This window comes from Hoplias malabaricus, chromosome 18 (assembly GCF_029633855.1).
Source record: "Hoplias malabaricus isolate fHopMal1 chromosome 18, fHopMal1.hap1, whole genome shotgun sequence".
In the NCBI taxonomy this organism is placed as follows: domain Eukaryota; kingdom Metazoa; phylum Chordata; class Actinopteri; order Characiformes; family Erythrinidae; genus Hoplias; species Hoplias malabaricus.
Window position 1 is genome coordinate 9,293,492 of NC_089817.1, and position 23,902 is coordinate 9,317,393.

The window sequence follows — 23,902 nt, forward strand, 5'->3', positions numbered from 1 at the left end:
TTCCTCATCTTTGAAAGACAAAAGCTTTCTGAATCCTTTTCTTTCATTTTTTTCTATATCCTTTTATTATTTATTTGCTTCAGTTTTACAATGGAGGTTTTATGGTTATGACTTTCTCCTTTATTTCCTTTATTATCTAATCTCCTCAGAAATAACACATAAAAAATACTAACCTGCAGTAGAAATAGTCATTTTGACTGTAAAGTCAAGCATGATCTCTGACATTAGTGCAAAACTGTACATGTATGGAAGATCAACTCCAAATATCATTACGATGTATGAATATTTCACAGCATTACTTTGAATAAACTGTCGTTAAATAAAAGTGCACATGAAATTTTGTTTATGTCTCAAATAACAACTCTATGGATGCACCTTCGTCCGGACTGTGAGAAAAGTAGACAAGTAGTCTACAATATTCAAAAAAGCACTAGCGTCTTTTCAGTTTGCTCTCCATTAATGTTAGTCTTTTCTGTTCTTTTTTTCCCTCTTGCCAAGAAAAGACAAATGCAGGTGAACAAAGCCTATGGCAATGGCCCAGATTTTTCATTTCATGCTCAGTATCCAAGCATGATCCTGCTGAGATTAATGTCTGTAATGTGATGAAAGCATTTCATGTGGAAAATTATCTAAACAAAAATCCTTTTTTCCATTCAGCCAGCCCTTTCCTCTTTGACTAATAAAGCGAAGTAAACCAATACCGTGAGCTCACTTGCCTCAAAATCAAAAGATTAATGGCCAGAATGAAATGGCAGGCATGAGCTTCAAAAGAAAGCATTCACATGGACAACACCATGCCTTGGATGAAACTAGGGCACAATTGTTATGTTCTTTTCTTTTTTTTTCTGTTTTTTTGCAAATCAACACCAAGACCCACCTTGTTTTCTGGCATTTGCCACCCTTGCGCTCGGCTGTCTGAAGGGTATAGTCTTGGTCCCCGGAGGCCTGACAGTGGATTCTAACTGGTGAAACTTGTGCACTCTGTCCCTCACCAGAACTGCATCTTCCCTCTGTTTGTAGCCTAACCTGGGCCCAGGCCAGCCCAGGTCTTTCTTTTGCATTATGCTATCAATTTCAGCCATCAGATCCGCCTGAGCCTTGGCTGCCTCTGCAGGGTTATACTTATGCACATGGACAACATCCTCCCTCTCCCCTAGGAGTTTGGAGAGAAGGGAATAGAAGTCACCTGCACAGGAAAAACAGAAGAAGGGAAGACAAAAGGAGAGAAAGAGAAAGAAGGAAGAAGAAGAAAAGAAGGAAACGGAGGAAGAGAAGAAGTACGGACCGTGTGAATAGAGCTGTAAGGGAAGCGAGGGACAGTCATTGAACTGGAAGCAGCCGGTCTGATAGAAGATAACAGTTTTACAGCACTGCAGACAGTAGACTAGGCGTGATGGAGAGAAGGAAAAATTCTGTAGGTGTGAGTTATATGGACAGACTGTGCAGGAATACTCCAGGGTCTCAGATTCAAACACACCAACTGGACCTCCTACTCTTTCCTGAGAGAACCACACCAGTGAAATAATCATGTATTACTCTCAATCTTTATATTATGCGTCATATAACCCAATAATTACTCATTGTGGTGTAAAAATGTCACAGACAGGAGGTGGCAATTGAAGTTCACAGACTTATTATTAAAATATTAGCAATAAAATAGGTTATTGAATTATAATATTCAATAAACTCTCTGTTCAACCTGTAAAACCTAAATTAGGGCTTCAAAAGATTCTGATAAGGTCATAAAATATGATGCACTGAATAATTTTTTTAAAGAATCAAAACTAGTATTTAGGAGTAAATGCTACTCACACCAAAGTGTCTAATTCTCTAATTGTGCGCTTATATACCTTCCAACAGGAGATTACAGATCTACACAGCTTTCCTGCACAGGAATATAAGATCATTTTGTATTCAGTCTGGGAATGACAGGTCATTTGGCTGGAAAAGGTCAGCTCCTCATTAGAAAGCACTGCCTCTCATTCAAACATGTTTCATCAAAGCCTTGTGAAAGCTCCATGACTACTACACCTCCTCCACTGAATTTAAAGAAGGTTCTAAAGCCTCAAGGCGCTGGTACAGATAGGACAAATCTGCTTCTGCATTAATTTATTTAAGAATAAATCCAAAAGACTGCATGGATGCAAGAGCAGAAAAGCAGTGGCAAATATTCAGAATATTCAAAATAACACTGTTTTCATTCATCTGTCTGTAATTACAGCGGAACATCTCAGCGCTTCTCACTGATAAAACACCTTTGCTTCCCGATTGGCTCTTTTGCACACAAAACCCTGCCCCCTTGAGATATACGAGAGAAGGGCGCTTTTTATTTATTGAGCCCATCCATCAGCAGGCCAGCAAACACACAGAGACAAACCGAAGGGCCCTGACTGACACTGCCTGGATTTGTGTCCTAATAACGGCAAAGGCAAATATAGAAAGTGATTTATCAAGGTGTCTGGCCATGAGCTGTAGAGGACTGAGATAATGAGTGTTTCAGCTCCAGCCGGCTGCTGTGGAAACAGTCACACACCCACGGACACGCCTTCATCCTCTTCCACATCCACAGTTCTAACTACTTCTATCAATTGCAGCCAAGGGCGAGACTTCAGTTCTCAAATCCATATTTAGAATCCAAGCCTGAAACCGCATACAAAACTCAAACGGGCAAAGAGAAAGCTAGGTTCTTTCATGCTCACTGAACTAAACGACACAACAGTCAGGCTAAAACACATGATGTATTTGGCAGCACTGTTATAAGAATCTAAAACATACAGGTCATTCATTTAATATGTACTGCAAGGCTATTCATAATCCTTATTAATATAATACATTGTATAGCTGAATGCATATTTTTCCACATATAACATTTGGCTGTGGGTTTTTATCTCCTGGTCCTGTTAATGTTAAAGCCAGGGTTTTAATACTGCATGATGCAAGTAATATAAGGTTTTCAGTAATCTCATTCTACAAAAGGGTAATGAGGAGCGAGGGGCTTATGGCGGGCACATCTATTTTAATCTGCAGAGGCTGTGGCAGCATCATAGCTTAGTATTTTTGATTTACCACCAAGGGCTGTTGGCTGTCTTTTAATTGCCCAGAATGCTGGGAGCAAGGAACTGAGTGACACCAGTCTTGTGAATGAGAATGCATGAGCCCCCATTGATAAAACTAAGCCATGTATTTACTTGATTTAAATGTGTAAATCAGTGGTATATTAGTAAAATGTATGAATTCAACACAAGTATTGCTGAAGTGAATCAATAAAAAAAATCAAAGTTCTGTTATTTTCATCAGTGGATGATTTCAATTGCAGAGTGTGACTGAAGGATGTTCAAGTACTGTCTTCATCTCTTCATTGATATTCACATGCAGACTCCTCAAAGCACATGTAAAGTGTGTCACAGGAGGGTGTCTCAGTGGGGAGGGTGAGCACCAATGAACAAAGAGAAACAAAAACATCTTTGCTGAATGACTGCATTTTTGGACCAGTGAGGTCACTGGCCGTCATTCAGATTTTCTGAGAAGCCATGGCAACAGAGAAAATCTCATTTTACAAAAAATAACGTAAAATAAAAAAGAGCTGCTTAGTTATGCTTGACCGGTTAAGTCCTTGTATCATATCACAGTGGTGTCACACCTTCAGTAAAGTCTAGATTTCTGGAGCATTCACAAACACTAACTCCCACAACTGCCTTCTAAAAACTAAATACTTTGTGAAAGTCAGAGACCATACTTCATTTAGTTCTAGTCAAAATGGCTATAAACTACAGGTTATTTATTGATATTTCTGAGATTAGATGGGAGGCAAATGGAACAAAAGGCCCTATAAATGAGGTCAAAATCTTTAAAAGGTACCGAAAAAAGTGGGCTCGTAACAGCCATTTGGGACCTTTAAAGCAAAATGTACCTGTTTTTAAACTGAACCATTAGTGTAGAAAAAAACTGTTTTAAAATGCAGTATTTTTTTTTATAAATGCTGAATGGTCTCTGGCTTTTGCACAGTACTATAAACTGTTTTTATTACAATTATATATTATATAATAATATATCAAATAACTTACTTTAAACTATGCTATTACACTAATGTAACATGAATGTCCTCGAATAATTAACAATGACAAGCACAAAAAACAAGCACTGCACTATATCATCAAACCCATGATCGTCTGTTTCAACAGTGAACAAAGTAGATTAGGCCTCGCTGACTTATGGATTTGCTAAGGCTGAATGGCTTAGTGTGTTTGCTTACAGTACTGCCTGTTTAAACAGTGCGACGGAACTGCAGGAAAGCTCCCCTCCCTGCTCAGAAAAAGATAGAAACTCTAGACATTGTATAATAAAATTCAGTGAAAACACGAAACCATGCACAAAAGGATTGGTCACTTCTGCAGACCGAGGAACACAAACATTTTGCTGCCCACTGTGACTGCAGTACTTTGGCAGATGACTCAGATGGTGACCGTGTGGGCAAAGACACGTCCTGAGCACAAAAGACAGCAGGAGTGTGGCTAATGAAAAGTGTGGGGTGTTAACAAAATGACAACAACAATTCAGGCTTCGATCCCTCTCCCACTTTAAATTGTCAATGGTTTGTATAGTGTATGTTGCTGTTAAAGAATCTCTGTAGATTCCACTGGCGAGTGCTCTTGATAGTCCTGGATAAATCAATGAGCAGCAAACTAACAAAAACAACAAAATGGAGTTCCCATCAAAAGCCTCCAGTGACACTAGAACTAATAAGATATATGAACAATAGAGGCACAGGAGGCTACACTTAGAGGCATCACTGTCTGTATATAGACATATATGAAATAGTCACTGTCTGGAACAAGTAGCCCGTAGTTCATGCTTGATGTGGGTGGTGCAAACTGGAAACTACGCTTACCCTACAGCACTTCTAGAAATTCACTGACTGTTCCTATTCACCATCATTTTGCTTTTTCCTTCTGCACCGGTGTATGTTATGAAGTCGTAAAACCAGGGCAAGGCTTGTTCCTGTGCTGCTAGGAAATGGAGCGTTTCACTGGAAAAGAAAAACACACCACGCAAATGGAGGCTGGATCTCGGGAGGACTGCCGGTGCAATCTGGTCGCTTAAATACCCCATAGCCTGGCACCAGGCCAGTGATCCGCACTCTGTTCCAGCTCACTTCATAACTGTATCTGCCAGCATGTTCCCTTTCCTCAGTGGGCCGACACATGCTCCTTTAGTGATAACAACTCCACTCACGAGTCAGCCGGTGCCAGTTTACGACACACCATTTGCCACAGATCAGCTGAAAAGAGAGTGGAGTCAGGATGCTCCTCTAATCCCTACGTGTAATGGATTTAGAATTGAGGCTACTATTAAATCACGCTTAGGGGTACTAATATGTAGTATCACTTGGATTAAAAACTCACGCCTGTTGAGCGCATCACTATTCAGCTTTAGGTGCAATTAAAGAACTAAGCTCCATTTGTGTGTTGTTTATGCATTCATATTTATAATTGCACCTCCAGTTTCCTCTGGAGTTGGTATTCATGTTGGTATTATTATTATTATCATTATGTGTATTATGGCATTATATTTGTTGTTGTACATTGTTTTTTCTGATTCCGTAGCATTCCGGTTTCTTTGAGAATCAATAAAATATATCAGCAGTACTGTGCAATTGTCAGAGACCATTCTTTATGTATTTAGTTTCCAGTCAATACACCATTTGTTATTCATTGTTTGGCGCTATATCTGAGGAAATGAGATAAGTCTTTTTTTAATACCATTCTAAATTGTTGTCCAAAGGTGTGAGTGTGTGAGTAAATGTTTGAGTGAGTGCTGCCCTGTGATGACTTGCACCTTGTCCAGGGGGTGTTGTTCCTGTCTTCTGCCCAATGATTCTGGGTAATCTCTGGGCCCACGGCAACCCTGAACTGGATAAGCAGTTCATGACAGACAATGAATGAATAAATGTATACTAAAGAATTTGATATATTATTTATTTATCATGTAAAAAAGTAAATAAAAATTAATATTGTAATATATTTAAGGCCATTTGACTGGAAATTGAACACATGAAGGATGACACTATCTATCTATCTATCTATCTATCTATCTATCTATCTATCTATCACATATGTACTTCTCAATGCTGTAATTGTCCTATTTACTTTTTCTTACATTCAGCTTGTGGCTGATACAGCAGAACTGTCCCTGAGTCCTTGCCTTTTTGCCGCATTAGAAACAAGCAGGAGAAACTCTTCTCTGTTATGCTGATTAGTGCGATGGTGATGGTGCTGTGTTCTCTGCCTGCTGCGTGCTCTCAGCAGGTGTGCAAGGATTAAAGGCCCATGTCCCGAAACCATCTCTAATAAAGCACTGCACAATACAGACGCCAACCCACAACATCAAAGAACACTGCCCCAATCTGCATTCGCTTCCACTCTTATCTCCAGCTCATCTGGGAGGTAGAGGAATGCAGGGAGAGGAGAGAGAGGGGGGGGATGAAGGCAAGGGAAAGGATAAAGAAATGGAGAGCAAGCAAGAACAAAAGAAGAACACAGAATGTGAGGAAAGAGTGGGAAAAAGAGGAAAGGAAGAGCAAAAGACAGGAAGAGTTGAGAAAAAGGGAGCGGTAAAGCAAAGCAGAAAGGGGCATGTTATGCCCTTACACTGCCCCTCGCCTCCCCTTGCTTGGTGAAAGATTACTGATGCTGCAACTACAGCAAACTCAACACCAGTATCACTCTTTCAGAGGCTTAACAATCAACATGACACAAATGTGTCACCATTCACCAAGGAGAGTAAAAACAATAAATCAAAGAGGCACCTCGGGGAGGGGTTCTTCCGGCATCTCTGCGCAAAAGGCAAGCTGAGAGTGGTTGCCACAGCAACGCAGCTTCAAACGTCACACTTGGACCACAAGACGTGATATCTCTAGTCACTTAAACTCTGTTTACGCTCTGTCATACTCAGCATATGGCAGAAAAGGAAAACCTCTGTGTAACCAGAAGGGCCATTCAAAAGATGAATATCGTCTAATAGGTGCTACATAACTTAAGCTCATTAAATAGTGCTGTGTGATGTCAGCTCTTCTCTATTTTTAAAATCCCTCATGAATCTGTATCCTGTCTCAAAAATAGACAGTATAAAGTATCAGGGCTCTTTTATAAATACAGGATATAATGATGTGTTTCAGTGTAGTCTGCCTCCATCAGCCTTCTGAGAAAAAAGCCTCAGCTCCTCGTTAGCTCAGTAATTTGCTGTCACACTGAAAGACGACTCACCCTGATCCAGAACCTCCTCCTCTTTGCTCTTCGGCTGCTGGAGCACAGAGTCGTCCTCATCATCTTTGGAGGAAAAGAGAAACCATCAAAAGACTGAAATCAGAGCAAGAATGATTTATAAATGATCGCTGTGTTAAAGGTCAAATCTGCTACTGCTTGTCTGACATCTAACAAGATTTGTTAATCTGTGCTCCTAAATGTAGCATTTCACATATATTTTCTAAAGTGTAGAAATTCAGAGAGGTATTCGAATCTACAAGGATCTCATCATTCCGCCACTATATGTGGTGTAAAAATTAAACATGCTAATATATTCCTATTGGTTAATCTGGTGTTGTCAATTTAACTACATCAATTTTAGAAGGTTTGACAAAATTACACTTTATTACCATAGCATTAAAAGAATTATGTGTTGATTTTTTAAGCCAAAATTCATTTTGCAACTGTAAAAACATCTCAAAAAGCTTGTGTGTGTCTAGGTGTGTGGCGTTAATTTACTTCTAAAACATACAGAATTACATTATAGTTAAACCTTGGAAGTGCCCTTTGAAGCTGTATAATCAGAGATTAACATGCCAAAGCCATCAAAACCTGATTTGAACAGGGTACTGCCCTGTAAAAAAAAAACAAACAAACTCTAAAATAGAACTCAAAATAGTGTGTACCTTTATGGGCTGAGCCATGCATCATGGTCATCATGTGGTCAGGGCTGACCGGGATTGGGACATTAGCTTCATCCGGGATATTTCTAAACAAGTTGCTGCTGCCATGGGCCATGCAGTCCTTGTAAGGCACAAAGAACCTGTTGTCCATGTAGTACATGATGTAGAAATTACACATCTCATCGTTGGAGGTGCCACTAAAAGAGAAAAGAAAGAATGATCATCATGCCCTTGTTTAAGTTAAATTGGCAATTATGCATATTGGGGTTGTCTGTTTTTCTGCCAAAATATTCATAATTCAACATTCAGAATTTAACCCACAGGATTATAGAGACTGTTTTGTGACTGAGCCATTATTGTTAAACACTGCTGTTTAATGCATTATCTGAATTTTTTAACATTCATTTTAAAGAGTAGCAGCAAAGAAATTTAAAAATGTTCACAAAATTTACAAAAAGATTTTTCACAAAATTGACAAATAAATTGTGCACAGATTTTTCTGACCAGGACTAAATGAAAAAAGACAGTCTCCATTTCCTTACTGCCAGTTAAATGAATCATATGTTTGCAGAGAGAGGAGGGAAGTGCGTGTGTATGTGCACTGGGACAGCCGCTTCCCCGGAGATGCGTCAATGCACTCTCCTCTATCACCACAGTACACTCCCCTAATCACCATGGCAACAAGAATGATGAGGCAGACACAAGTATCACACATACACACATACACACACACACAGACACACACACACACACACACACACACACACACTTGAAAAAGAAAATCATGAAAAATGTAAGTGCCTATCAACTCAACTGAGAAACAAAAGAAATGAGGAACTTCACCATTCTTCAAACACATCAGAGCACACACACACACACACACACACACACACACACACACACACATTGTCAAGGGAAGAGCTGTGACAAGTGGGACAGACAAATGGGACAGACAGCAGCACTGATGACCAGCTGTCACACAGTGGGCTGATGTGTGACTCAGGACAATAACCCAATAAAAATTAAATAAATTAAAACAAAACAAAATAATAACAATAGTCAACAGAGTGAAGCCACCATCAGCTAAAATATCAGTTAGAAACAACTTCTGAATAACTGGGTCACTTCAATAAAAAACGTCATATTACGGTATGTTAGTTTTTAAAGAAAAAAATAATAAAACGATCACCATATTAACATTGGTACTGGGTTGACCTCAAGGTTTGAATATTATATCAAAAAATAATGTAGTATATATTCTTTATGAAGCACTCAGTTACTTAATGTTCAACATACAATGACAATACTTGCCATATGCCTGGGAAAAAAATACTATAAAGCAGAATGTTGTGATGATACATTTTCATCATACCGTCCACACTTACAGCACACTATAACCATCGTGCCCACACCACACACAGCCGCCACTCTCCAAACAATAAACCTACTCACATTTTCATTTACTCTACAGGGAGAACCAGTGAAACAAAAGCTGTTAAAACACATCTACCAGACGAAGTGGGCCGTACATTAATCCATCTTAGATTTGACATCACAATTATGCTGTTAAATGTGGTGCTATTATGTTAAATAATGGAGCAGCAGAACTCTTAGGACTAGAGAGAGAAGAGAATGCATAAATTACCGGCTAGGGCTTAAACTCACCCGATTCGTGTTTCAGTGGTCTTTCCCTCTCCTGTGAAAACACAGCGGGCAGCTAGCGTGTCTCCATATTTTACATCAATGGCATTGCTGACTGGATAAAAGGCCTAGGACAAACACACAGCTCTTGTTCATTCTCTGTAAAAATTAAGAGAGCTCAAAAGAACAACAGTGAAACCAGGACCTGCAGCACAGGCCAAATTTATTCATTTGACACTGTCCAGTTTCATTGTTATGACCCACACATTCAAAAAGATGTCTTAGAATTTCATTCATCTGGCTGAGTTTTAACTACCCTTCAAATGACATATGCTGAGTGATTTTCAAACTGAAAATACATAACCCCTCCTTTACAAACAACACATTTTTATAATGTGCTGCTAATTTACATACATTTAGTGTATTGTTAGTTTATTTGCTGAAAAATACCGTAATAATTGCCATAAATTTTGTATAGTCCACATTGGGTTTTTTTTTCAATATGTTAAATTCATGAAATAATTACTGTGTGCACAAGTGTGTTCTGCGTAGAAGCAATGTACTTATATTCACTTAGAAAATCAACAGAACGTGTAATTGAACAGTGGCATCGTTATTTTTGCCTGTGACAGTATGACAGAACAGGTGAACTGTAAATATAGGGGAAATTAACAACAAAATGTAATCTAATGTAAAAAAATGCACCCCTAATTGAATATCAGAGGCATGATAAAATACTAAGATATTTTTTAAAGTAAAATAGAAAAACAAATCTTGTGTGAAGGTAAAGGCAATTTCATGGTTGAGGTAAGATTAATTGAGGGAGCTGGTGAATGAATCAAGGGCTTATTTCATATAGCAGGCATCATAGCATTGTAAAAAAAATGTTATAGACAGTCAACATAAACAGATGTAGAGACGCTTGTAGAGATGATAAAATAGGCAACAGTGTGCAATTTACTGTTACAAATACGTCTGCATCCTGTTTGGAAACACTAATGTGAGTGTTCATTTACATGAAATAAAAGATAGTTCAGCTTCAAAGCAGAAAAATGAAAACTCATTTCACTTTTCTAAAACGAGGCATACAATAATTCAGAGCATATAACTATCTTTGTATGTTGTTATTATTGTCTATTTAAACTGGTTTGGACATAAGAGCCATAGAGCTGCAGCCATTCCATGTCCTCTGCGATTAAAGACAATTTTTCAAAATTTATTGAGAACGAGATGAAATAAAATGCCATTCATTTATAATTCTTCATACTACATTGGTTCACTTAGCATAAGGGACTATTTAACCAGTAGTCATTGTGCATATCCCTTGGCTGAACTATGTAAATGTTAATGTAGATACATAATTATACAGGGGGTCCTCGACTTACGACGTTGATCCGTTCCTATGTCGGTGTCGTAAACAGATTTTCGGTGTAAGTCGGAGCATACGTACATACTGTACGTAAATAACATACTGTAAGCACTTATCCTATCCTAACACCTATCCTCCTCGGTCCCGAGCCGTGTAACAGTGTATTCTTCCGGCGCGCACACCAAACACGAAGTTCGCGTTACGACGTTTACGACACAAAACCACTTACGTCGAAACAAGGCTTTATACAGTAAATGGGAGATGTGTCCTAGCCACGAAACATCGTAACTCGGGACTGACGTAACCCGAGGACCTCCTGTATATTAAAACTACATCTATACATCTTTAATTCAGATTTAATTAATTATTTTCTTCAACAATACTTTAATAATTTACATACTACATTGACAATTTAGCATTTCTGCCTGTCATTTGCATGATTTTCCAAAAGTGACCATTAAGAATAGAAAAATCACACCAGTCAGAAATGCACTGGTGTAAAAATGTCACAAATACAAAATTATACCTGGGAATAATATTTGGCATTGGAATTTGTAGATTATTTTATAGATTGTAGTATTCCATCATACAGTTGGAGTGAATCAGCTGCAGATTTACTAAAGTCTCTAAAAACTAAATGGCTGTGCAGTGAATTAAGAATGTCTGGGGTCACTCACTGAGAGTCTATTCATGGTACTTTCCTCAGGGATGTTGTGTGACTATAGGAGATTTGACATCATATGAAAGTGTTTGACCCCACAGAAAATAAAAATTTACAAATGTGTATGTAGTGCACAAAAACACATTATAATGTAATTACAGCAATAGGTAATATGAGGGCCTTCTCTGTAAGGTCCATATGCAGGGCAGAGGACACGGTCATTACGTGCAGAGGTCTGATTGTGGAGAGCCAATGACCGAAACACTACTGGCTCCGGGGCATGGAAAAACTGCTATTTTAATCCCAGCCTTTTGTCTCCACTTCAGCCACTCTTGGGCCCTTTTCCTATGATTTGATTATCAAATGTAACGGAAGGGAACAGAGCATCACACCATGTGCAGGAAAAGAATTTCAAACATGATAGTGCAAAAGGAGTCAATTACATTAAAACCTTAAAGCCTATTTGTAGGAGCCTTTTGTGGATTAGTCTGTAACTATGCCTGGGGTGCAAGAAGTTCTTGATTCCTCCACAAAGTCAGCACTGAAGGGATTTATATGCCACAAAATTGGAAATACATTTGGAAAAGACCAAAAGGAATCAGAAATATTAATAAACTGAACTAAATCCTTTAATGTGATGTGGGCTTCTCATCATGTGTATTATCTGACTACATTTGACATTCAGGATCATTACAGTTTAAGATATTATGCATACTGGAACAGTCCTCAAACCGTAAATAAAAACATTTGTATGGTGACTGTGAAGAAACACTGCACTGCAAATATGACAATGCACTGCAAATTCAGCAATGATGCAAAGAAACCACAGACACAACAGCAGTGTTTTCAAAAAGGTGTCTGGAATGCTTGTCTCTCCTAGCATCAGTAACAACAAAAGTACGCACCACACATTTTACTCATTCATCTCAAATTACCTACAATACAGAAGAGAATTAGAGAACATTTCCCTACATTTCAGTCCCTGCACTTCCTAATTTAAAGATATCCTAATACGAACAGAATAAATGTCGTTGAAGGATAAAAATAGCAGAAATCAAAACTGGAGAAGAGTAAACAGTGTTGCAGAAATGATGCATAAAGATGCTTTCAAAATTTTGTAGAAAATGTAGAGGACTTTGCTTTGAATAACTTCAGTACATCTGCATCTTACACTGATCTGGTTTGATTCTCTGCCACTCGTCTTCCAGCTTTTTTCACAGTTCAGTAACTGTAACTGTAGAGGGTTTTTAGGCATAACTTTTGTTACCAGTGATTTTACCCGAGATTTATTATCAGCTTCAAATCAGGATCTGAATTGGCCATTTCATTATTACAAGTTTAACGGCTTCAAAGAAGTGATTTACAGGTTTTGTGGTGTGACAAGGGGAATTTACTTATATAAAAATTTAAAGCGGACTGGGACATGTTCAGTGGGCGGGCCTTGCTGCTGAACGTAGTTTCTGATAAACATTAATATTCACCTTGACACTTATGCCCAGCTCCTGCTGAAAAAAAAGACAGTGACACTTCCACTTTCAAATTAAACCCGCTTCTTCACCCACATTGGGTTGGTTACTGGTGAGGGTCTTTTAGTCTGACAGTATGCCATGACTGAATGCCATACAGTGCTGAACAGCAGAACAATTCCAGTTGAGGTGTTGAAATGATACCCCATCAAAAGTCTCTACTTTACTACAGGTATCAAAATGTTATCTTGCAAATCATGCTCTTAGAATGACAAATATCTCTTGGGACAGCTGAGAGGGTCATCCCTTGGCTTCATCTACACAACGAGTATTGCAGGACTTTAATAATCTTGCATGGCTTGCCACTGGCAAAAATATTTTGATATTTTGTGTTGCCAAATAATCAGGATTTGTCCGATTTGACAGAAATTAGCAACAGACACAAGATTAGCGCCAATAACTGTGAAGTATCCCAAAGAGTTCTGTAATTTTGATCACTGTTCTTTTCTTCATCTTGGCTCACTTCCATTTTGTCCTGATTTCCTTTGTGGCATTTCTCAACTGGCAGCATATTTGCAGGATTTTCTACATTTGCAGTATATTGGGTAAATTTTACCACTGTATATTCATAACAAATACATTTGTTTTAGTGTTTGCTTGGTAGAATTGTGTTGTGGAGCTAACAAGCAATAAATACTGATAAATGCATGTGTAGACCACAACTGCCTGCACTTCCTTGAAAAAACTGTGTGCTTTCCATCATCCAATTTTCCAGCCACATAGAATATCATTTATATCTACAATCCAGGTCAGTAGTAGGAAAAAATGCATAGACTCTGTGCAAGCAAGGGCTTGCTGCAGCATTTCCTGAGCTGCAGTAAGAAATGAGTGTGAGTGTTGCAGTACAAAAGGGCCTTTTTGTGTTCCTAATCTTTCTAATGTTCTTATGCGCTTAGGGCCCGGCTCAGTGCTGCTTCCTGCAGAGCCGAGCTGCAGCACTGTATGAGAGGAAGTGCTTCTTTCACAGCACGGCCTTCATATTGACATTTAATCCTGACCTTTCGCTCATAGAGGTGTGCCATCTGCCAAACACCCAAATGCTGATATATGCCTCAGTGTGCCAGAACAGGTGGAATCCATTACAGGATTCACAAGAAAGTGAATGAAATGAGTCTAAAACACACCTAATTAACAACACAATTCTTGTATTATGACCATTTGAACTACATTTTGCTGAAATAATAAAGTGATAAACTAAAAATGACTTTATATAAAATAGTCATAAAAGATTATAAAAGAAACCCAGAATTTACAGTTGCCATCCAGGTCATATAATCCTTCATTACATTATATCAGATGCTGCTAATAGAATTCATCCAATGATGGAGCCTGAGGCTGTGTGTGTATGAAGAGATACCTGTGGTAACTGTGGAGATTGGCGCCCAATTAACGTCCACTGTCCATTTCGAATTCTGTAACCGCTGACAACTTTGCCTAAATATACATATATATATAATAATTATTATAATATTTTAGGGATTTAACAATGCTAAATCAACTATTTATGCTGAAAAAACTAATTAAGCATTTTAGCATGGCAATATAGCAATGGCAATATATTAATAAAGCAAAATCCCATCCATGTCATCAAAGTAACTCACCAAGGCGATGTGTGTGGGTCCTGAAGGCAAAAGGGTACATCGGGTATGACGAGTAAGTGCAAGCAATGTCTGCATTGATAACTGTGAAGAAACAAGAAAAAACTCCTTCTGTTAAGTAATTATTTCACTTGCAGTGGCACATAATGAGCATCGCAATAAAATTTCCATGAAATACTACTTCATCATCTCTATACAAATACACACCAAAAGATTTTACGACTATAATGTTACAGATCACTAATCTGCAAACACACAGGCTGTGATTTCCAAAACACAATGCTCTTCTCTGAAGTAGCCAGTAGATGAGAATATGGATTTACCATCCAGCTCTACCCTTCAGCTATATACAGTTTTAAATTGGCCATCAGCTTCTTACCTGCCTTTCCTGGAGGGATGACAGTGTCCACAGACATCATTAGATACATGCCAGCAATAAAGGGCTGTCTGGAGAAAGAATGCAGTGTGGCATGTGATTCTCGAGTGACATTACTTCAAAATCCTTTTGCTAATTATTTAAGCATCAAAAAGCCCAAATCTTTCTTTAAATTTACTCTGTGCATTCATGATTTATATTATCATGAATACCCATGCTTCAGTTTGTAAGATTGTAATGATTTCTTAGTCAGATCTGTTTGCACATGGATTTGTTCAGCTCTGCAATTTGTTTCCCATCCCATAGGTTTCTAAAGCCCAGACTGTGCCTGGACTGACAGTTGGGCTAATAAAAAAATAATCATTAATCTGCAGTCTAAGTGCTTCTTTAACCCTTATATGCCATTTGATTTTATAAAATTCCAGTAACATTTCTAAGCATTAGGTAGTTTCTTTTCAGTAGCCATACTTTTATGATTTCCAAAAAACCTGCAGGGATATTTCTACTTCAAAGCTCTGTCTTAGAAAATTTGTGTGTTCTGCTTTTCTCAATGCAATAATTCCAAACACATTCAGTGATTTTGAAGTCTAGGCATGGAGTGGTCAGTCTATTGTATGTCTATTTTCTTTTCTCAGTAATGGCATAAATTAATGCCAATTTGATTAAAGATGGCTGACTGAAAGTCAAACCTCGTTATACACCCCAGAAATCTTGGATGGCGTGCATCTCCAGCACTAATGACAATATGAAATCAATACGCCCAGGCTTAACTTAGATCAATGATCCTTCCTCACACCTCCTTTTGTGCTCAAATCTGCATTAGAAATGGTCTTGGCATCAGATGGGGAAGACATTTGGTTCTTTATATTGCTCTTAACTGATTAGACTCCTGCTGTGTGTTGAATGGTGTTCATTCATTTTGTGGTTTTAAGGATTTAAAAAAATGGACTGTTGATTGAAGCCCATTAATAGCACACACTCACACTTTCAGTGGAAATGTCAAATTATTGTCACAGCACACGCTATGAATGTACCCGAATCTTATAATTAAACATGCAGCGAAAAAAGTACTCTTAGGCCCACAAGTCTAATATTCCACTCATTAGTCAAATTTAATGGGTAGCTTCTAAGGAAAACAAATGCATCAGTGAATCAAACTCTAAAGTTTACTGAGCTGCATCGTCCAATTAAATAGGCTGACTAAAAAGCATGAAGGCTCATTAACCCTTAGAGAGTTCTAAAGTTAGACAAACAACAAAAAAGGAAAACAAACAACAACAGCAGAAAGAGAAAACAACAGGGATCAAACACTTACGGTTTGGAAGTCATTCTTAGAGTAAGTCCTGAGCAGTCTTTGTGGTGATCTAAAATGGGGACAAAGCAAACCAACTCAAGCTCATAATTTACACACATTCCACATGCAAAGACAGCAACTCTAGCATGTTATTCTCCTATATCATATGTATCACAGATGATAAGTCACACTTCCTGGCTTCGCTCAAAATAAAAAGCTCAGTTATTGAGAAGCAACAGGCAGGCAGGCAAGCAGGGGGCATAAAATAATGAATAGGTCAATAGTTTTGCACACACACACACAAAATGGCATGTGTTCAGAGAGTATGTTCCTAAATAACAGAGAGAAGGCAGGTGAAATAGCGTGTGAAATACTGAAAATAACTGAGTAGTGCCGGAAGACTTTCTGGAGCTGTCTGTTAAGCAGCTTAGAGCAACAAGTCTCTCTACATGGTTAACACAAACAGGGAAAGAAACACAGAGAAACAAAATCAGAGGACTCTGTCCTTTCTTTAGCTGTCTGTTGTTAACAATCAGTGGACACTGAAGTAACTGCTGCTTCAATTTTATACCAGGATTAAACAGTGGCCATGCACCAATAATCTTGTGTTTTGAGTCCACTACCAGTGCTGAAAAGAAGCCAAAGGCATGACCATTGCCATACTGCTAAATCTTATTATGATTTTGTTTTTTATTGCAAGGTGCCCAGTGTAAAAATTTCATGATGCACAGACAAACAGAAATCATCCAAACTTGAATTAAGATTCATTAAAGTACCATTTCCATAAAACTTAACCATTTAAAACAGAAAAAGCAACTACAGCCATGATGATTGTTATTTGTCATGTCTTTCTAACTGATACCTTTTAAAGGAAATGCTCATAATCTAAAGGTTCTACTCATGAATATGAATACACCCCACCAAACTATATTAAATGTAATTTGAACAGAATAACAAATTAAATACTCAGTCAAATTCAATCTAAATGAAGATATGAAAACGTGACAGCAAACAAATTGGTTTCACATAACTTCACTCACTTTGTTTTCTCATTATTGCTTGGCACAGATAGAGCAAATCTGTGCCAGCAATGAAGCTAAGCTACTCTACATCAGTATGCTGCCTGAGCTCTGGGCTGTTGTTGTAAACAGAAAACTTACCTCTGAAATTTTTGACATCACCATAGTGAATTTGCAGCACAAAGTAGGTAATTTTTGTTTTTGCCCCAACTTTAAAGCCAACATCTGGAGGAAAAAGAGAGACAGGTGAAGGATAAGAAAGCATTTTGTATATGATAGAAAAGAGGGATAAAAAGAGAGCAAGAAAAATAAAGAGGTAAGATAGAGGGTGAGTGAAAGAGAGTGAAAAGCAATGAACAGTAGACGAGGAACCAATGACTCTTTTTTTAGACTTAAGTTAATAAAGGACCTCTGTAGAAAGCAACAACAATAACCCAGGGTAAATCCTCTGATTAAGACAGATTTAGATTATTTGTGGTCATAGAAAGAGTGAGAACCACAGCAATAAATGGAGATAATTGAGAGGATAATGAGAATATGGCAGAGACAGGGAAAAAGGAGTAAGAGAGAAAAAGGAAAGTTAACAAATGCAGACCAGTAAATATCTCATAAATCAAATGTTTAAATTTCACAAGCAAATACAGCTTTAATTCGCACACTTAAAGTCATTCCACTTGTTTTAAAAGTACCAACACCCTATCTGCTGCCTTCAGAACAATTGCAGAAATTGTCATGTTGGTATCACCAGGGCAAGTGTAAACAATGCAACAGCAGAAGCTGAGCCACTGAGAACATCAGTGTAAAACCCCTGAAGTTAGCCCAGTTAGCCTGAGTTCAGATGCCTCTGTAGCAGAACAGAACTGAGAATTGGACAGCTGAGACACTGTAGTATTTACCCCATGATACTGTGGGGAGGACCCCTGTTCTCATTAGACCAAACACTGGGCAGAAAGAAGTGTGGTTGTTGCCAAAAGCCAACCCATAAACAGTGGCTGTCTGAAAGCCTGCGTGTCACTTCTGGAGGCAAGAATGTGAGCAATTTGCTGGAGGAGATGTCAGGGGCTTGCAGGGGGACTCAGTCGTTCTGTAGACTTCTTAATACAGTCCAGATGCAAGAGTTTCATCACTGATGAGTCATGTAAAATGTCTCATTACAATCATCCCCCTGATAAACTCATCCAATCCCAGTGGGGTTTTAGAGGCTGCATGTGCTGGAAGGCAGTGCCTTATCGAGGCAACTGAGGTTAACATACTGCTAACTCTCACTGGTTCTTGTTCAGACTTAAAATCATATAAGCCAATACAAACTTCTCAGAAGACAAAAGCCTGGATCATTCTTTATGTGCCAATTCAAAGCATAATGATCATAAAACATAGAGATAATGTTAGAAATATGAAAATGAGTGGACTGTGGTTTCAAATAACTACATCTGTCAAAAACCTACAATTAAAGTTGTTTTTTTTAGGATATTTTGAGGAAACTGTGCAAGGAAACTCTGTTTAGCAAAATGTGACAGTGCTGAAGGAAACTGGTACCCCTAGATGAAACATGAAGTGCAGGAGCTATCAATGGAAGGATAAATGTAAATGCTTTTAGAGTGTTTTTATAACACATGGAACAGTGACAAATCATTGCAGATTGACAGGGTGAATGCTGACATGGCCTTAGTGCTTCATTATTTCCTTAAATACTAAATATAATTTAATTTATATTTGGAATCCTGACTGAACAAAACCTCACAATGGTAAAATAATACACAGTACATTTGTGCTTAGTGTATGGCTAGTACACAGTAATGGACTGATAAACAGAGTAAAGAAAGAAAGATAGGGTGCACCTCTAGGGAGTTTTGTAGGTGGGGCATTCCTAGCCCAGGCATACATGATCTTAGCTTCATCTTCACAGGTGCCCTGCAGTGTCCCACAGTCCCTGCACAACACACACACACACACATGCTGCTCAGTGCAACCAGCCATTCACCCACATTATCTTCAGTACACATGCAGCACTAATGGCAGTATATATAAATACACTGATGACATGTGTAAACTGGGTTACGTCAGGGGATAGTCATGCTGCAAAGATTTGTAATACAAAGCAAAGAGTGACACAAAGCATAGGGCATTACCAATTGTCATAGACAAATACAATCATAATGTTGGGCTAAAGTGCTAATGCAGGGATTCCCTACAGACACAGCTGCTAAAAACAGATTCATGACATGAGATCTTCATATATTCATTCTATACCATGCTTATGTTAATGAAAGCAATCCAGCACAGTCACAAATCAACATTCATTTGGTCCATTTGTTAAAACAGAACTGCACTCATGGCATATACCGTCTTCTTCATTTATACTATTCTATTACTTCCAATTCATAGCTTATTGACATGTTAAGAAATGTGTTAAAAGTGCACAATCTGTATGTAGGAGAGACGTGATTACGATTTACTGTGGTGAATATACAATTTTGTGAAAACTAAAAAGGTTGCAAATGCACATTCTGCAGTTGGCTGTAAATATAAAATATAAAAAGACTGGCATGGAAGGATGTTTTTATTTGACGAATATCTCAGAACCATCATTAATAATTTTCATATGTATATTTAATTACAAGTTGTACTGGATATCAGCACTAAACCAGAATTCTCATGTTTGTTCAGCCTTAATAACATAATCAATTATAACAATAGTAACAACAATTAATTATGTTAATGAAATATATATAAAAACTAAATGTTAGGAATAATACACTACTTTAGCTACATTGCTCCCTTTGGTCTTTTGCCGTCTTTTTGAGCTTTGCTGCCTCACTATGGATCTGCTGGTGTTGGGTGTGATAGCAAGTCACATGGCCTGGCCTATTTTTCATGCCTCCCCCCACCCCTCCCTGATCCTCTGGAGCCTCTTTGATTTCAGGAGCCTCACAGGCAGTTCACAGCCTCTCTCCATGTTTGACACTGAATGTCTGATGCCATACTGAAGGGAGAGAGGCGGGAAGCCTTGGTGGAATCTTGGGAGATGAATTTTTGATGAAAAGTGGGGCTACATTAACAAGAACAGGCTCAGATTACCAAAAATTCAAGGCTGTGAAGAGTCTGCAGCCAGATAAACCAGTGGGTTTTAACATATAAATTTGTTTCTTGTGGTTCAGAAAAATGCAAATTCAAATTCACAATTGCTGCATTTCAGTGATAAAACTGGCTAAGAATATAAACATGCTTCATGGTGCAATCTCATTAACAAGGGCCTTGTTTTGCTCTTTGCCGAGGTGCTAAATGTTTTGTTTGATGCTCTGGCCCAAAACAGTCCTGATTTGACTAATGTTCTCTTTGTGTTTCTTATCACACAGCCTGAAGAGTGCCGGGTGACGAGGTGGGGCTGGGGGTGGTGATGAGAAAGAAACAACCCCCCCCCCCTTAAACTCCCACCCCACGGGTCAGCACTAAGAATCCCCGTTGTCAAGGCGGCAGCGGTTACCATGGTAACAGATGGGTTTATTAGAGAGCGTCTCATGGTCTTATGCTCTCTCTCTCTCTCCCTCTCTCTGTCTCACTCTCTCTCACTCCCTTGCTCTTTATATCTCATTCTCTCTCTCACACTGTATCTCCAGGGACACAGCTGTCATCCCACGCATTAGCTGGCTCTGTAACATAGTGCAACAAAGTCAAAGTGGGTTGCTTGATTTTGTTAATGGCACAACACTAACAGTTAACACGCAAGCCTAAATAAAATCAATTTGTGCACTCCAGCAGCTTGTAATATGTTAGGTCCATTTGTTTTCATAATTTCATACATGCTTTTTTTTGGTTACTTTCTCCCCTAAGGAGTTTATAAATTATCGTCGGCTAGGCTATTTATCAGCTTTAGTTACATGAAAATGGCAAATTCATCCGTCTCAAACACCATCTTTCACACTGAGCTGTGTTAAGACATTTTTACACAAAAACTAATATTTGTGTAAATGAGATAGATGTTATGTTATGAGATGGACACTTCATTATTTCCTAAAGAAAAAAATCATCAATATTACAGACATTGATTCAATATTAAAGGGGAAAACTGAGGTGCAGACTGAAACTCACCAGTAGCCTTTGGTGGAGTACGGTATTGTGCATCCATATAAAAGCATGTGGTGGGCCGTGTCCATAGAGGCATGGGGCACAAAGTCCACTGAAGAGAAAGACAGAACTTTATTAGCACTGTATTCAACCTAATAAATTCATCAAATAATACACAGCTAGTTAAATTCTTTTTGTATTTTATAGTTTGCACATAAACCTGATTTACATGTACAGTTCTTTGGACATAGATGTTCATAGTTCAGAATCAAAAAAGCCAATATATGTGACCTGAGAGACTGGGGTCATTCAATTATATTCCAAATATATTATTACATTCTAAAAAAGAAACACTGCAAATGTGGAAGTGATTCTTGATGTGAAAGAACTTTAAATAAAAGAGCCATAATTTAAATATTCTCATATTAAATGATCTTCCCCTAAAATTGTATTAGATTGTGGCTGTCAGATGCTGCCTTTACATCAACAGGGTCCACCAATTTATCACTGCTCACACCTGTTTTTTATATGAAGCAAGTCCACTCTGCTCTCTCTGAAAACTCAGAGCTTATCACAGTGCCGCCAAAAGCTCAGCAACCCAGCAACCAGGAGACCGTTATTAAGGACAGAAAATCAATAGACTCCCCATATGATGTTGATTGACATGCCCAGCACCAGCCTCTCTCTCCCAGGAAGCTTAATCGAGTTATGAATAATGGATGGGCTTGTTTGACTGATGGCCATAGCTGGTCAGACGAAAGTAGGCTACAGTATTGTCTGAGATAGAAACAGAAATGCACAGCCTCTACCAGAACTCATGTGAGAACCTTGGCGTAAAATTCGCTCATGAAATATTGTGCAAATTTAACATAAATAGTTTCTCTTTATCTATTCACTTAGTCAGGAATTAACATGACTCCTCCCCTTGACATGGCTAACCAACGTTTTGGGGTTTCTATGAATTATTTACGTCATTAGCAATGTTCCAAACCAATTTAGAATTTACCCCAAATTTGACTGACCTACCAAGTCTGGTGTCTCCAAAAAGCCATAAAACGCACCAGGTGAGTTGATACATTTATTTTTTTACTTTCACAATAAGGTTTGTTTGGTTTTTTTTGGCAGTCAACAACCACATAAGAAAAATTATTAACCTGACAAAAGGTGAATATGTGATGATTTAGGCATGTTATTCGCGATGATTAAATGCTCTGAAAACATATTTGAACATTAGCCTCATATTCTATTGGAAACTAGAGCACACACAAACTTTGGTTGATCAGATACATTTATGTTTCTATTTATACGTAATTACATTTAAACCAATGTTGGCCTTCAAGAATGAATAAACTGTAAAGTAAACTAGTTTAGACGAGGTAACATCAGAAGAAGCATTTGTGACATTTTCTAAGACATGTTGGAGAAAGCTGGAACGGTCTCTGTTTGCTGCACTCTTTGGTGTGACTCCAGTGGACAGCCTCCTCAGTAGATGGGAAATTAATATGTTTGCTTTTGTTCTCTCCTGGCCAGGTTTTTTTAAATGGAAAGACTCCAATCTACCAACATACACTCAGTGGATCAGAGAGGTCATGGAAAAAAATTTATATACTGTGAGAGGGTCCACTAGGAAGCTTTATGATATTTGGCAACCTTTCTTGAAGTTTATTGAGGATATGGAAATGGATAGCATGAAAATGTAATTGCCACTTTTATGGAAACTTAGTGTTTGGTTCTATGATATAATGTGGAAAATATAATAAAAGCCCCTGCCCCAGAAAGCTCCTTATGGTCATAGATTGTTATTGTTTGGGCTGTTGTTTGTTGTGACAAAAGCCACAGCTAATTTTTTAATGCACATGAGACAAAAGTTCACTTCAAACAGTTGTTTAAAGCATTTCTACAGGGCAGCAGTTAAAGACAAGTATATACTTGTTGAGCTTCTAATGCTATGTTCCTCCCAATCTAATGTTACACTATGTATTATGGTAGTTTATATCAATCTGACATTATGGCCCTTAAAATATATTCATTGCAGAAAACACTGCAACTATAAAAAGTATGGTCATCCATACTTTCTCTATGAAGGAGTTATATTGAGAGGTGGTTTTAGCTATTTAAAAGGGCCTGTGATCCAAGATTGGCTTTGACTTTCCAAATCTCCCCCTGACTGAGGTCAAATCTTCTCCGTCTGGATGGGGATCTATGCACAGTGGGCAATAATTCTAACACACACTCACACTCCCTATATCACACATGCACATTAACACTCAGTCTTCGGTGAGAGTAGCCTCTAATGAGGTACCAAAATGCTTTGGCATTAATCAAAGCTGAGCAGCAAGATCATGGTCCCTGGCTAGAAGACCGCTGAAGGTTGAGAAAGGATAGAGTCATCACTTGTCAAAAAAAACCTCACACACACACACACACAA

The 23,902-nt window shown here is 38.3% G+C and overlaps 1 protein-coding gene across 4 annotated transcripts in view; it reads right to left on the minus strand.

Moving 5' to 3' along the window:
* Positions 1-23,902, minus strand: part of pam (peptidylglycine alpha-amidating monooxygenase) — a 63,283-nt gene that overhangs the window by 18,357 nt on the left and 21,024 nt on the right. For 3 of the 4 annotated variants that reach the window (XM_066650535.1, XM_066650534.1, XM_066650536.1), the window contains 11 exons: positions 21,498-21,585; positions 19,247-19,338; positions 17,550-17,633; positions 16,411-16,459; positions 15,099-15,166; positions 14,723-14,803; positions 14,479-14,555; positions 9,590-9,693; positions 7,928-8,121; positions 7,263-7,325; positions 878-1,186 (listed from right to left, as the gene is read on the minus strand). In XM_066650535.1, the coding sequence (XP_066506632.1) occupies positions 878-1,186; positions 7,263-7,325; positions 7,928-8,121; positions 9,590-9,693; positions 14,479-14,555; positions 14,723-14,803; positions 15,099-15,166; positions 16,411-16,459; positions 17,550-17,633; positions 19,247-19,338; positions 21,498-21,585 (1,209 nt within the window). The remainder of the gene's footprint in view (positions 1-877; positions 1,187-7,262; positions 7,326-7,927; positions 8,122-9,589; positions 9,694-14,478; positions 14,556-14,722; positions 14,804-15,098; positions 15,167-16,410; positions 16,460-17,549; positions 17,634-19,246; positions 19,339-21,497; positions 21,586-23,902) is intronic. The other variant, XM_066650537.1, reaches the window with a different exon arrangement.